This window comes from Mus musculus, chromosome X (assembly GCF_000001635.26).
Source record: "Mus musculus strain C57BL/6J chromosome X, GRCm38.p6 C57BL/6J".
Taxonomy (NCBI): Eukaryota; Metazoa; Chordata; class Mammalia; order Rodentia; family Muridae; genus Mus; species Mus musculus.
This window is the reverse complement of record NC_000086.7, coordinates 93,782,368-93,798,381: the sequence shown is the minus strand read 5'-3', so window position 1 is coordinate 93,798,381 and position 16,014 is coordinate 93,782,368. Positions and strand designations below refer to the sequence as shown.

Sequence of the window (16,014 nt, the reverse complement as noted above, 5' to 3'; positions counted from 1 at the left end):
GCTACTTTTTACTCATAGCTTTAGAGATAGAGCTTCAAGGGATATTTTTAAATGTCTGTACATGGTATGAAATAAGGGTCTGCTTCAAAATCAGAAGTTGGGGAATAGCAAAAGACACGGCCTGTGTAAAGAATCGTTGAGGCTTTGGTGAGTATGTGCGGTTCGTTATACTGTGCTTGACACTGGTACGTGCTTGAAATTCTCGTGATAAAGTTTTGAAAATTACTTTGTTCTGTTATCTCATTATTTCTTTACAATATAAAGTCTTTGGCTAATTTTTAGGGAGGATATATCGGAGGACCAGTGGAATTTGATAAGTATTAGGAGTTTTATGAAACTTAACAATTTATACCGTACAGAGAGATTAAACATTGCTACAATGCATCAAAGATCTGTGTCATTCAAGGCGAACTTCTCCTGTGGCTCGACTCTTAAAGCTGAAAGAACTTAGTTTATGACCGTTACTGTCAACATTATTCTGTTATTTAGTGTGTATTAACTACTGATATTGTTAGGTGATCTCTAACCTATGCTGTAAACGTCTGCATCATTCTTAGTGACAACTTTTATACCAAAAACTTACTGGAAGATTATTCAGGATAGTGTAACACGTGTGTGAAAGGAAATGAAAAGCCCGAAAATTTATGCCTGAGTCTCCTCATCTTGCTCTGTCAGCCATCTTTCTATTGCTGGGAAGCAAAGCCTGAGGAAATCAATCTACTTATGGGAGAAACGATTTATGTGGATTCAGTTTCAAAAGTTTCAGTATACTGTTGCTTGGCCCCATCCCTGTGGGCCTGTGACAGTGTGTAATATCATGGCAGTGAGTGTGTATGCCAGAGCAAAGCTACTTGTTTCATGGAAGCTGGGAAACAAAAGAGAAAGGGGCCAGAGCCCCAATATCTCCTTCAAGATCAGTGACCTAACCTCCTCCCTCTTGTCCCCGGCCCTCCTAGGTTCTGTCCAACAGTACCACAAGTGAGAGGCCATTTAATGTCCTTTAGGGGACGTTTAGGATTCAAAAATGTAAAATATCAGTTTTCTTTGTTTATTTTATTTACAGTTCCCGTCTCTCCTTTTTCTTCATCCTTCCAATACTCACAGCTTATTTTTGCTGTGCTGGGGATTGACCCGTGGCCCTTCAACATGGTGGGCAAGCACTTTACCATTGACCATTATTCCCAGCCTTCTGTTTACTTTTTATTTCAGAATAGGGTTTAACCATGTCTACCAGACTGGCCTTGAACTCACTCTACATGGACTACAGAACTTGTTGTGATCCTTCTGCCTTGACTTTCTTAGTGGCTGAGATTATAGATCTACCTACACCACCAGGCACAGCCCACTCAGCTTCATCTTTGGTCTTTTCAAATAGAATTCTTTTCTTACATCCTGACCTCGGTTTTCTCCCCGCCCACTCCTCCCAGTGATCCCCACACCTCCCCTCTCCCCCGGACCCTGTCCTCCTCCATTTCCCTTTAGAAAAGAGCAGGCCTCCCAGAGATATCAACGGAACATGGCGTATCAAGGTACAGGAAGACCAGGCACAAACCCTCATTAAAGCTGGATAAAGCAACCCACAAGGAGTCAGAGACAGCATCGACTCCCACTGTTAGGAGTCCCATAAAATGCCAAGCTGCACAGCCATAACATATAGGCAGAGGACTTAAGTCAGACCCATGCAGGCTCTGAGCCTCTATGAGCCCAGCTTAGGTGATTCGGTGGGACTCGTTCTCATGGTGTCCTTGACTTCTCTGGCCTTTACAGTTTGTTCTCACCACTCTGCCACAGGATCCTCCGAGCTCCACCTAGTGTTTGGCTGTGGGTGTCTGCATCTGCTCCCATCAGTTGCTTGATGAAGCCTTTCTAGGCATCGGTCTATGAGTATAGTGGAATACCATTAGGAATAACTTCATTGATTGTGTTTTGTTTTGTTTTGTTTTGTTTTGTTTTACCAATCAGTTTTGGGTCTCTGAGCTATCTAGCCTTGGGTTCCTGCCCATTGAGGCCGTCTACCCCTCCCTTTAACTTTCTGCCTAGTATGTTGCCAATAAGTTTACTATATTCACTTGTGTGATTTGGGAAGAGGCATAACTAACTAAAGCCCAGATTCTTGGGGAAAGTCTATGTTGTGACTGGGACTCCCCATGTTCCTCTCTCATTCCACTTCCCCCAGCACACACACACATATGCACACAGACATGCACACATACACACATACACTCACACACACATGCACACAGACATACACACATACACACATACATACACAGACATGCACACATACACACATACATACACACACACACATATGCACACAGACATGCACACATACACACATACATACACACACACATGCACACAGACATGCACACATACATACACAGACATGCACACATACACACATACATACACACACACATACATACACACACTCTACCACCATACTTATGAGGTGAGGCCGGAAGACTAACACAGTCTCTGCTCCTCTGTAAATCTTTCAACAGTTTTCATCTTTCAATAGTCTCTTTCCTAAAGTTAAATGGCATTGGAGGGTGGTTTCAGATCCTAAAGGGTACACTGCTGCAAAGTCACATCCACAGAAACCTTTATAGCAACCTCCCTTCACATCAAGTGCTTTCCAAGTATCTACATCTAGAGAACTTTGTTTTATAATACTAGAGACTGAACCCAGGTCCTCACATGAAAACACTCCACAAGTGAACTATATTCCAACCCTCTTCTTGTTTTTGATTTTGGAACAGACCTTGTTAAGTTGCCAGACTTGCTCTGCCCTCAGCTCTATAGCCCAAGCAGGCCTCAAGCTTGTCCTTGTGTAGGAGCCTCCAGAGTAGCTGCTGTTAGAGGCCTGTGCCACCAAAATGCTTTTTTTTTTTTTTTTGCTTCCTTAGCTGTGAAGAGCTTGCATGGTTTAAGTGTACTTATATGTCCATCCCAAATGACCCTGTGTGTGTGTGTGTGTGTGTGTGTGTGTGTGTGTGCCTGTGCATTCAAGTCCTTGTGTGTGTACACGTGTGTTTTACAGCCTTCACAAGTCTTAACTAAAACTGATCTCATATTTAGGCCCTTTGAGACAGACTACAGACAATTTTTATGTAGAAGGGTAGGAACACTATTTTTTTTTTACTAGAAAGTTGTATAAATGTGTAGAACTAGGGTTCACCCAGCATAATAGTAACTGAATACATAGACCTCTCTGAATGCATGCCTCCTCAAGGCAGGCATAGTCAGAACATTGATTTCTACCTTTATACATCTATAAAATACAGTCAGTAGTGAATGCTAGAATTACTGTTTGGAGGCAACTCCTGTTGTCCTTTGGGAGGGACATTCTGTACTGTCCCTTCTTCCTCCTTTCTATGTTAGAAACAAGACAATCAAATGGACAATCCTGTAATGAGAGTATTTTAAAGATACAAACTTATAGCTTTCCTATGGTACAAAAGTTAACTTTTGCAGTCTTGCTAAGTTTTCTATGTCACTTTTATATGTTATTATTGCTTAGTATGATAGCATACAAATGACCTCCTGAGTGTATGGTATTATTTTGGATTAGAAATAATATCCTATGCTCTCAATGTGACCTCCTTAGATTGCAAGTAACAGACTCATTCTAGCTCCAGAAATAGGTTTATTAAAATAACTGAGTAGGTCAGGACATGAAACACTTTACAGTCAGTGCTATAGATACTGGAATTGGGAAACAAAATACCAGGCTATTTTCTTAGGTATCTGGAGTTGTCAAGTTATGACCTCTCTGCTTGCCTTTTTTTTTTTTTTAATGCTCTGGTTAACTTGACTGAACCCACTTAAGACAATGCCAAGCACTCTATGCCTTCTTACATTATGATACTTCTCAGTGCCCTTTTGACTTATGGTCATTCCAAATAACCTATCTTGAGTTTCCAAAAAGTAGGTTTTCTTGCCTCAGTTCATCTTGGTTTTACCCGTGACTACAAGTTTTAATAGTCTGGGTTGCCTGGGGATTCATTATGTTAGATGTTTTGCCTGCACTTCTGCAGCTTGGTTTATGACATTGGAGAATCTACTGCTTTGGAATGGATTTTGGGTAGGAAAGCTAATAACATATATTGCTTTATATTTCTTTGTAACTTAAAGAATTTCTAAAAAGTACCATATTGGTTCTGGAAATTTCTTTCTAAGGGAGCACAGGGGTCAGTGTGGTCTATTGTGAACATTCACCATAGGTGGCCAGGCTCCAAACAGTGCAGCCGGTGAGGTATATGTAACGCATCAGCCTCATCTTAGGATACTTACAAAGTGGGTTCCAGTTGAGGTGTGGCTCAGGGAGGAGGTGCATATGCAGTAGGAGAGCCAAATTGTGTTTACTTTGGTTTTTGTTCAGGTTTTTCAAGAAAGGATCTCATGTAGCCCAGGATCGCCTCAAACTTGGTATAGCCTAGGATAATCTTCAATTCCTGATCCCCTTTACTTCACTTTCTAAGAGCCGGTATTCCAGCTGTGTTCCACCACTCTCAGCTCACATGGGAGCATACAGAACAAAATTCATTTTACATTCGTAAATTATTGTTCTTTTCTGTGTGTGGGTATATTATACATTTCTGTGCATCACATGAGTGCCTGGTGCCCACAGAGGCCGGAAGAGGTTATTCGATCTCCTGGAACTGGAGTTACAGATAGTGACGAGCTGCTATGTGGGGTGCCAGGAATTCTAAAGGAGCATCAGTTAAGAAGTTGGCCGTTTTAGGTGACTTTGCTTTGGCAAGGAAGTTTGAAAATGCCTGCTTATGTTGTTTTGCTTACCTTATATTATTACACATGAAAATAATGGTGTGGTATTGTTTTTGTTTTAAAAAAAAAAAAGAAAAGAATCTTGAGTCTGGGAGGCTGGAGAGATAGCTCAGCAGTTTAAAGCACTGAGTGCTCTTCCAGAGGCCCTGCTGGGTACAACTCCTAGCACCCACATGCTAGCAACCATTTGTAAAGCAAGTTTCAGGGGATCTGATGCCCTCTTCTGGCCTCTGTGGGTACTGCATCACAGCATGCCCACAGTACACTAGACATACATGCAAAATAGCCATTCACATAAAATAAAATAATAAATAAAACATCAGAGCTGGAGAGATTGCACAGTTTATAAAAGTGCTTGCCATGCAAGTATGAAGGCCCTAAGTTCATGTTCCCAGAACCTGTGTAAAGCATCTGTCTCAAACAAGGTAGAAGGCAAGGACTGACCCTTGAGATTGTCCCCAGACTTTCCTTTGTACTGAGGCATGTGTGTTTGCACCCGCACACACACACCACACATAAGATATAAATAAAAATGTTATTTTATGACTTTGTAATCTTTTATGGCTATTTGTGAGTACTTTGTTCTGATAGGAATTTTAAACTTGAGTTTCTAAGATTTTTCTTTATTCTGTCAGACTTAAAGTTATTGTCTTTGACATGTTTATTTCAAAACTCTATTTCTTTATGCCTGTAAATAAATAATCTATTCTTTTGGATCACTCTTTTCGGAAAAGAATGAAAAAATGTCAGCACTCCAATTCTAGCTCCATATGCCTGTGAACGAGTGAGTTCACATAAAATCTGGGAGACTAATTTGGTAGATCTGGACTAGAGAAGTCTAATCAAATAACCCTGTAATCTGTTAACTTTCCCTATGCGATATTTCTGAAAACTACGCCATGGATGCATGGATGGATCTCCTGAAAACACTCCATTACCATTGCAACTGTTCTTAATGCAATGACTATCACTTATGTTTACTGGCAATAAGAATAACAATTTTCCATGTTTTCTTTTCAAGATTAGCCATAAATCTAACTGAAATATAGTACAGGTAAAACTAGTTTGGCAATAGCTTTTCAAAAAAATTTCTAGTTTTAAAATAGAAAGTTTTGGGCTGGTGAGATGGCTCAGTGGGTAAGAGCACCCGACTGCTCTTCCGAAGGTCCGGAGTTCAAATCCCAGCAACCACATGGTGGCTCACAACCATCCGTAACGAGATCTGACTCCCTCTTCTGGAGTGTCCTAAGACAGCTACAGTGTACTTACATATAATCAATAAATAAATCTTTAAAAAAAAATAAAATAAAATAGAAAGTTTTTTATTAGAGAACTTACTATAAGGTAAGCTTATCAAAATTCTAGGTGTAAAGGAAGCGTCCAGACCAGTAGCTGTAGTATGGTTGTTGGGAATTTTGAAGTGATTGTAGTTTACGTTAAGTTACTTTAGATCCTCTCCATAATTACATGGTTAGTCTGGAACTCACTATGTAGACCAGGCTGGCCCCAAACTTAGGGCGCTCCACCTGCTTCTGCCTTCTAACCCTGAGTTCCGAGATTAAAGGCATATGTCACCACATCAGGCCTACTTGGTAGCATAATTGAGTGAATAGTAAAAACTTTATCATTGGGCAGAGGATTGTTCCATTTAGCAAATGCTTTATTTTTTGCTTTTATAGTGTTTGGGGTTGAACCAGGGCTTTTTATATGCTAAGCAAGAACTCTACTCCAGAGCTATAGACCCAATCCCTTAGTCAGATGCTTATTATATATGTATTTTATCCAAAGCATTTTAGTATCCTCTTAGAATTTGTGCATAGTAATAAATTTTTATTAGTAATACTTCCAACATCTGTTGGTGGGCCAATGTATGTGAGTCTACATTGCAATGTCTTGAGATTTTCAGGAAAAATGAGATAATTCTTAATTAAGCATTGATCCACTACATAGTATAATGAAACTAAAAGTATTTCTTTCATATATGGTCTTTAGAGCCATACTAAGTTTGAAGTTGGCTGTCCTCCACACACTGTATTTGCCTAGCATGTTTTCAACGTTACTATGCTCATAGTAATGGCAAAGCTAATGCCATGGATAATTAGAATATTTATTAAGTTTAGTTTCTGTCTCTATTTTATAGTAAAAGAAGTTCAATATTTAAACATTATTATATATTTGGAAGAGTTGTGGTATATAGACTTTGTATATAGATAATGAAGCATTATAAATTTCAGTATTTGGGGTCTTAAAAGTTCATGGTCAGCTTTTGTGCTATCACGTCACTAGGTGGAGATGTAGCATTGTTTGGTAGACTAGCCAAAGCAAAAAGACCTGGCCCGTCCGTGTCTCTCTCTCTCTCTCTCTCTCTCTCTCTCTCTCTCTCTCTCTCTTTCTCCCTCTCAAAACAAGTATTTTATATACAATTAATGAGGTTTATTATGTCCTAGAGAAAATTTGCAAATTTAGTGTAGTTTAAAATTCTTTTTTCAGTGTGAAAATTCAACCCCACTTTAATGTCTGTTTTCACACTTCTAATTTTTTAAGAGTTATTTTCTGTTCTTACTGCTATTTGCTTTTTGTTTTCTATATTTGTTGTATCTTGTCAGAATTAGTCTGATGTCTCTGTGTCTGGTGTCTCTAGTTTAACTAGATGTGATTTTTTTAAATGTGTGGACAGATAATATTATATGATTAGAATATGAAATTCTGATTTGGTAGCAATGCATGATAAGTGAACTTAAGAGTCTGAACATACCCTGTTCTTACCTTTGTATTATTTTACGGTGTTTACTGTCAAATTTTAACATTGAAATTCTCTGGAGCTTATTTCTCTCCCTTTCTATCTTTCCTTCTGTCACCTGTTGAATCTTAAGTGAATACATTCTCTATGCGCAGTGTTGACCATCTCCATGAAGCTGATATGGTGCTGAGAACATTGCAGATGTGCCCATGAAATATGATAAAGTAATTTGAAATTGCAAAGGTGAAACTGAAAAGTCTTGTTCTGGTAAACAGTTGGGCAGCTCTCAAGTGCTTACATGGAGTTACCTTATAGTTCAGTGCTTTCGTATTCCTAAGTACATGAGAAGCAAAAGTATGTACTAGGAACTTTAAATCTCTGGAATGACTACTGGTTCATGTTACAACATAGATGACCCTTGAAAACACTGTCTTAGTTTCTTTTCCTATTGCTACAATAAAGTGCCCCAACAAGAGCAACTTAGGGGAGAAGGGGTTTATTTGGCTCTCAATTCCAGGTTACATTCCATCATGGCAGGGAAATGTAGTGGAAGGAGGTTGATAGAATTAGTCACATGACATCTGCAACCAATGCAAAAGAATAATGAAGTAATGCATGCATGCTCGTGTTTGCCTTGCTTTCTCCACTTACTTTAGAATTCCCTTCCTAGGGAATGGTGAAACTCAAATTAGGCAGATATTCCCACCTCAGTTAATATAATCAAAATAATCCCCCCAGGTATGTGTATAGACCAGTGTCCCTCATTGAGACTCCTTTTCTGGGTGACCCTAGATATGTCAAATGGACAGAAATAGCCATCGCAAATACTATGCTGAGGGAAAGAAACAAGTCATGAAACGCCACATATTACAGGATTCACTTCATTTGATCTGTCCAGAATGATCATCAGATGAAGTAGAAGGGTGGTCACCAAGGGCAGGGCACGGTAGAGCAGAGAGGAATAGCTGCCAATAGTGTGGGACTTCTGCAGTGATATTCTTTTACAGGTCACCCATTTATAGTAAGCATGCAATTCAGTCATATTTAGTACTGTCTGAGGTTGTACACCCCTTATCACAATGAACATTTTTATCACACTCTTGCACCTTAAACTTTATATCAGCTCTAAGCTGTTATTCTTAAACAACTTAACAGACATTTTAAAGACAATGAGTGGTTCAAATAATGTAAATTCTGTACCTCATGAAAACCTGATTACTAAATTTATTATTGGGGTTTCATTTGCTAGTAAAGGGAAGATCATAACTTTTGGCACTTTTTAACTTATATTTTATGTATATGAATATTTTGCCTCCATGTATATATGTATACCATGTACACGCCTGGTGCCTATAGAAGCCATAGAGGGCATCAGGTCTCCTGGAACTTGAGTTATGGGTGGCTATGAGCCACCATTGGATGCTGGAAATTGAACCTAGGTCCTCCACAAGAGCACAAAGTGCTCAAAACTGCTGAGCTATCTCTCCAGGCCTAACAGTTGTCAATATTTTAAATTATAGAAAGAATTGTCTTGCTACAATTTACTCAGATTCTGTGGTGCTTAAAAGTACAGTCCTGGGTTTATAAATTTGCATGAAGAATATCTTTTAGCGGTACTTAGAAGTTAAACAGTTGTGTACTTAGCATAAACCTAACTTTATTGTTACTAGTCTATGATTATGATATGGATGTAGTTGTTAAAACATAGAAAAGAGAAATATTTTAGTCATAGTAAGTATTGAAATCAAGAGATTGTTTTAAAAGATGGTATTTGATTCATTTGAAGTCCCTTTAGAGAAATTCTTTATTTCTATGTATATACCCACATGTTTATATCTGTCATTAATGCAACAATTAAATTTTTCTTTCTTAACAGATGCATATGAAACAGCCAAGATGCTTTGTGAACAGTATTACCTGGTAGCTCCAGAGCTAGAAGTTGAAGAATTCAATGGTAAAAGACAAAGCAATTTAGATGAGATCAGGCTGGGTCAGGGCAGTGTAGCCATAGCAAGAAAAAGTATTTTAATGTTAAGTACAAAGGGGACTTAAATGCTAATATCCAAGCTGTCTGTCCAAGAAGTCCTAAAATAGGGCTGGCTGCCTTGCCATCTTTATGTTGTTTCAAAATGGCTCGTATCCACTTAGTCAACAGGGGATGTAATGAGTCCCTTTTGAAAAGGACTGTGCAGTGTACCCTGTGCTCATTAGTAGCCTTTTCCTCTCACCCAATTGGGGGTTAATCTTGTGTTGCCACCTTTCCTTTTATATGTGAGGTTTTTTTTCTGCTTAGCCTCCAGTTTCTATTTTTCGTTCTTACAGGAAAGCTATCTGAAAGTAAAATTCCTTATGTCTGTATAGAATTCTGTTGACATTTATTAAGTGCTGCTTCAACTAATGGTGTTTCAGGCAATGACTGTGCAAAATAGATTTTATTATTTCGTGAGTCTCAAGCATAAAAAAACCCAGACCATTTTTTTTTTCATTGACTTTTAGAAATGTACTATTAGGGAATATTCATATTCTGCTCATCTTATTTTAGAAAGCCAACAAGCCTCTATTAATCATCCACTATAGCCACTAGGCCCAGGAGAAGGGAGGAATCATAGCCAAACACATTTTACATGGTTCTAAAAGGAAGAAAAGAAATGTCAACTGTAATATTCCCAAAGAAAAGTACACATAATTGAGCAAGCCTTTCGATGACTCCTAGAGAATGTTGTTTAAACTTAAGAGAAGAAAACAAACTGTAAAATGTTTTTCATTTCCTTGAAATTTGGACTGAAAAGGTTGAATTGAATTCTGAGGCTGTTTATATAACTAATGATGCTGTTTGCCACAAGATAAACTAAGCCCTCAGCTTGCTTCTCAGGCCCCATTACAACCACAATAAAAGAATCCCATAAAACGAGCAAAGGGAGCCAAGGACTCTTATAAGTGGACCACTGTATTAGTCCCTTCAGGCTGGTAAAACAGAACCATCAGAGACTGGGTGGATTAAATAACAGACATTTGTTTCCCATGAGTCTGGAAGCTGAGAAGTACAAGATCATGGTGCTAACAGATTTGGTGTCTGCTGAGGGCCTATTTTCTGACTTACAGATGACTTCTTGGTGTGCCTTTACATTGTAGGAAAGGGCCAAGGAGCTCTCTGGGGTTGGGGTGTCTTTTATAAGAGTGCTAATCCCATTCATAAGGTTCCACACTCATGAACTAATGAACTCCAAAGGGCCCACCTCCAAGTGCCATCATTTTAGAAATTAAGTTTTAAGGTCTGACTTGAGAAGGACATAGACAGTGAGTCCATGGCAACCCATTAGTGCCAACGTGTGGAAGAATACAGCCAGATAGAGGTATGCTGAGTGATACACCAGGCCAGGACTGAGCAAAAAGGAGTAAGCTGCTGCAGACATGGCAGCCATTTCTCCAGTGATCCACGAGAGAGGGACCGTGGGAGCAGAGCTGAGTGGTACAAACAACTAGAACAGGAAAGAAGCCAAAAGATTGGCATTAGTTTGCTGAAAGCTGGTCTAAGGGAAGCCTGCAGAGATGGCAGGGAGTAGCTTTACACTGTCTAGGCTCCGCTACCAACAGTCACATAAGTGTGTTATCCGAGAACAACTTACCCGATGCGATAGTGAATAACATTACTCTGAAGTGAAACCTTCATTTTAGCATTTGAAGGTCTCTCTGGTTGTCATCTTCCTTACTAAAGGCTTATTCTAAAGCCGGTGGAGTCTTGATTTTAAAACACTCCAAGTCAGCCTTCTCCCTCTAGGCAATATCCAAAGGGAAAGGAACACTGTCACATTCAACTCCATTTCTGTGTCTATCCAAACCCTCAACTGAGACAGGGTTATCAGGATTGTCTTCCCATGCGCACTTCTGTAAGGGAGGTTATATAACTAGGTCAATGGGCTGTATAATATAGATGTAAGAAATATATGCAACAGTCTACAAGCCCAGAGATGGCCATGTAGCATGTTTTAAAAAGCAACTGAATCTAATTTAAAGATTCCTAAAGAATAGTATGCATACCGTGCAAAAGAAGCTAGAAGATTTGGTGATACAGTAAGGCTACCCAAGAGGAGAGTGATTCGACCCAGTAGGAAAAATGCATAGCACATAAGAAAGACATACACTGTGCAGTGATTACCTTTGTGTCATCATAAGATACCATGACCAAAAGCAATTTAAGAAGGAAAGAGTTCACTTTGTCTTATAGTTCCAGAAGAGTAGTGTCCTTCGTGGTGGGGAAGGCATGTCATGGCAGTAAGAGAAGGAAGCTGGCTAGTCACATTCTCATTACCACATAGGAAAGAGATAGGAGAAAGAAGGATGAAAGCAAGCAGGAAATAAAATACTTCCTCCAGCAAAGTGTCACCTCTTAAATATCCCATAGCCTTCCTAAATAGTGTCACCAAGTGTCCAAATACATGAGTTTTCGAGGATGTTTCCAATACAAACCTCCAAACTGTTTGTGATACATTCTAGAAGGGGTGATGATGAGCAATTGGAAGAATATAGACAGAATCCATTCCACTGTAAGGCTGAAAGTATTTCCTCCAAGCAACACATGGATTGACTCCCAGGGAAGGAAATACTACTTTTGTGGCTGTTCTATAGTGATTGGTACTACATAGAATAATACCAACATTACTGATTTTTAACTTTCTTAACAGAGCCTCTAGGGAACAAATAAAATGGTCAAGTTTATAGAACAGAATGTAACTAGCCTTTAAAAGACGACAGCAGAAATGAAGAGGGCAGAGAGGGGAGGTAAAAGGACTTTGGCTTTCTGTTTTTAGAAGATTTTCAACCATTTAAACACATCAATAAATATTACAAATAATTTATCAAAGGCCTTGGGACCTTAAAGCGTAACTCCTTGGTAGAGTACTTTTTTAAGGTACATGAAGTTCTAGGTCTGATCCCCCTACCTGGTAAAAATGTTCTTAGGGCAGTTGTATTAGGTACAGTCAGTTAGCATGATAAAATAGCTGAGATAACACCCTAAAAGAGGACAGATTTAAAAAAGAAAAAAGAAAAGCCGGGTGTGGTGGCGCACGCCTTTGATCCCAGCATTCGGGAGACAGAGGCAGGCGGATTTCTGAGTTCGAGGCCAGCCTGGTCTACAAAGTGAGTTCTAGGACAGCCAGGGCTATACAGAGAAACCTTGTCTCGAAAAACAGCAACAAAGAGGAGAGATTTATTTTAATACATGGTTTTAGAGGTTTCCATCCATGATAGTTTGGCTCTATTGTTACAAATGTGAGTCTGACCCACAATCTAGAGCACCATGTGTGTAGCTCAGTACAAAACCATAAACTACTTAAATACTTAAAACAGTTAGGGTCCCTCCCTCCTCTCCCCCCCCCTTGTGTGTGTGTGTGTGTGTGTGTGTGTGTATCAAGTCAAATTGTATGGTTCTATGGTTCTCAATTTTGTAGGTGCCAAACTGTTGTACATGCCTGTAGGGCCCATGGCAGGCTGCAGCATTATGGCAGGGAGTATATGATGGGCTAAAGTTGTTTACTTCATGGATGCCAGGAAGCAAGAAAGGGAGGAAGTACTAGAGTCAACCGACATTGATTTTGGAGACATGCCTTTGATGTCTTCGTCACACTAGGCTTTACCTCGGAATGGTTCTAGCACCTCCTATTTGTACCACAGACTAGCAGCCAAGTCTTTAACATATGGCCTTGGATGACACATGAGATGTAAACCAACAGCACTGTGTGTCCAATTTCAGCATCCCTTTTGTTACCACGGTCACACCAGCTTTCCAAGGCTTGTTTACTCATCTGTAACTGATAGCACCTACTCTAAGATCAGTACATATTACATAAGGATACAATTACATGGTGACTAGAGAGGCTCATAATAAATTACTTAGAACCAATGATTCTTACCTCTAATTGGTATTATTAATGACTTTATTAGAGGAAATACTGAGTTCTAAGCTATCTGTTCTAATTGAGAAAGTTTGTTTTAGTGTCTTACCTGCTTGCATGTCATGAGGAAGGAGGAGGACTTTTCATGCTGAGCATCTCTCTCCCACATACTGCCCTTAGTGCTTTGCATTAGGTTCCTTAGAAGATCCCTGGTTCAAGGAGAATACTATAGATGCTCAAGGATTTCATTGTAGTAGAAAAGTTCGTGAACCTCGTAGTCTAGTCTATACCATGCTCTGTTTATAATAATATAGTACATTTTAATTACTTTTTGTCTCTGTAATAAGGGTTGGTTTAGGCTCACAATTTGAAAGGTGTCAATCCATGTCTCTTGGTTCCATTGCTTTGGACTTGAGGCAAGGCAAACTATCATGGCAGCAGGAGAATGTGGCAGATGAAGCTGCTTCCCTCACAGTAGCCAGGAAAGAACAAAGAACATGCCAGGGACGAGATAGCTTCTTCAAGGACATGCTCTAAGAACTGACTCCAACCAGGCCCTGCCTGATATTTTCTACCATTTCTCATCCTATCAGAGCCTTCTTGCTTGCTACATTTCCCTGAAGCTTATCATCTGGCAGCTAGTTGAGCCTTTAACATGAATGTTTCAGTGAATAGTTGAATTCAAACCATGGTGCTTTTAAGTCCAAACTTACTACCCCTTTCATTTGGCTCTGCTCTGTTGATAGCAGATCTGTACTTCTGATTTGAAAAGTTCCAAGTGATCTTTGTATGTCCTCGTGTGATGCTCAGAATACCATGGCACAGGTGATCCTCGTCCAGTTTTGCTCGACAAAGTTTGAAAGAGGTTGGCTGGTTTCTCAGGGTCATTGAGCTGCAGCAAAGGAGGTGGAGTTAGTCACTGCGGTTTTGCGTGATCCGGAAGCTTTGCTCAGTTATGGCATTCAGTGTGGGAATCTGTATTATTTGTCGTTTATGGATATTTGTTTGATGTGCTTGGAAAATAGAATAGAAGCATCATTTTTTACTTTCTCCTACTTTAGGTCCTTATTCATTGATGGTTTTGTCTCTGTTTTCAGCCAAAGCGCCAAACAAACCCATTCAGGTAGTTTATGTGCCGTCACATCTGTTTCACATGCTATTTGAGCTGTTCAAGGTAAGTGGAATTTTAAAACATGGGAAGAAGTCTTCATTTTAAATGGCTTTGATTCTGGGCATAATGGATTCATTAGATTAGCATAAGAAAAAGATTTTGCATAACCATTTTAAGAAGTCTATTTCTGATATCCTGTGGGCTTTATAATCTGTACACTGTGAGATGAAAAATTGCTGTGTACACTATAGTTTTGTGAATATTAGTACATATTGATTTCAAAACTTAATTATACTTTGGTGACTTCACATCAAATCTGTACTGTTTTTCTTTCAGTTAGGAGGTTAGAGATGCTTTTTAGATTTTCAAGCCTAACAGAGTTTTATTGGTGATTGCCAGACCAAAATAAAAACCTGCTGCTGTGTGGCTATGATTCCGGAGCGTTAGCTGTGCTCATGCATTAGTGCTTCCCGTCCTGGGAGATCCTGTAGCCGTTTTATAATTTGAATCATTTCAGAAGACCTGATAGAGGCAGGGGAGGGAAAATGTGGAGTCTGGATGTAAAAGGAAAGAAAACCAAATCTTTTTCAGACTCTCTATGGCCTAAGCTGTTGCTTTTGTTATCCAGTTGCCAGTTATATTTACAGTAGCAGTGTTATGAGTACAGGGTATTTGAGCTAACATTTCATCACTTTAATGTATAAAACACTAAATTGAATACCTAAAGAAGCAGTTGTGCTGGTTTCTTCCCAAGAACACGAATGCTCCTGCTCTAACACTAGGATGGGCATGCAGTTGTGAGCGTTCTCTTTGTCAGTTGGAACTTTGCAGAACTCCTTTTTGATGGATATTATCCTTTTTTCATTCCAGAGATTAATTTTTATGAGAAGTATGAATCCCTTCAGTTTTTCTGCCTGCATATTAGAGGATAGGTGCCTTATAAATGCAAGTGATAAATAGCATTTAAAATGCACAAACCAGCTTCTGTAGCCACATTACATTTAATAAAAACATTCTTTCTGGGTTGAGATGAATACTTTTAAAACCCTAAAGCCACCAGGCATGATGGCACATGCCTTTAACCCCACCAGTGGGCAGATAAAAACAGATGTATCCCAATGAATTCAAGGCCAGCCCAGTCTTCTTAGTGAGACCCTGTCCCAACAACTCTCATTCCCACAAAAAAAAAAAAAATCCCTAAGTCTCCTCACCCCCACCCCACCCCCCGCAAAGGAAACAAAACTGTTTAACATGTGGAATGGGGCTACAATTCAATGCAAAAGAGAAGCTCAGGGAAAATATGTCCTTGACAGGAATCCGTGGATAGCCAAGCTCAGTGGAGAAAAAAAAATCCACATAAATCTTATTAATAGTAGCTATGCAAAGTAATTATCATATAAAAGTAATCTTGTGCTTGTTTCGTTTTTGAAATCGTGGTTTTCGGGGCTGAGGGTGTAGCTCAGTGGTAGAGTACA

The 16,014-nt window shown here is 39.4% G+C and overlaps 1 protein-coding gene across 1 annotated transcript in view; it reads left to right on the top strand.

The window, feature by feature from the left end:
• The window catches only part of Pdk3 (pyruvate dehydrogenase kinase, isoenzyme 3), a 67,535-nt gene that overhangs the window by 33,769 nt on the left and 17,752 nt on the right, over positions 1-16,014 (top strand). The window contains exons 6-7 of the mRNA NM_145630.3: positions 9,411-9,488; positions 14,526-14,602. Coding sequence (NP_663605.1) covers positions 9,411-9,488; positions 14,526-14,602 — 155 coding nt within the window. The remainder of the gene's footprint in view (positions 1-9,410; positions 9,489-14,525; positions 14,603-16,014) is intronic.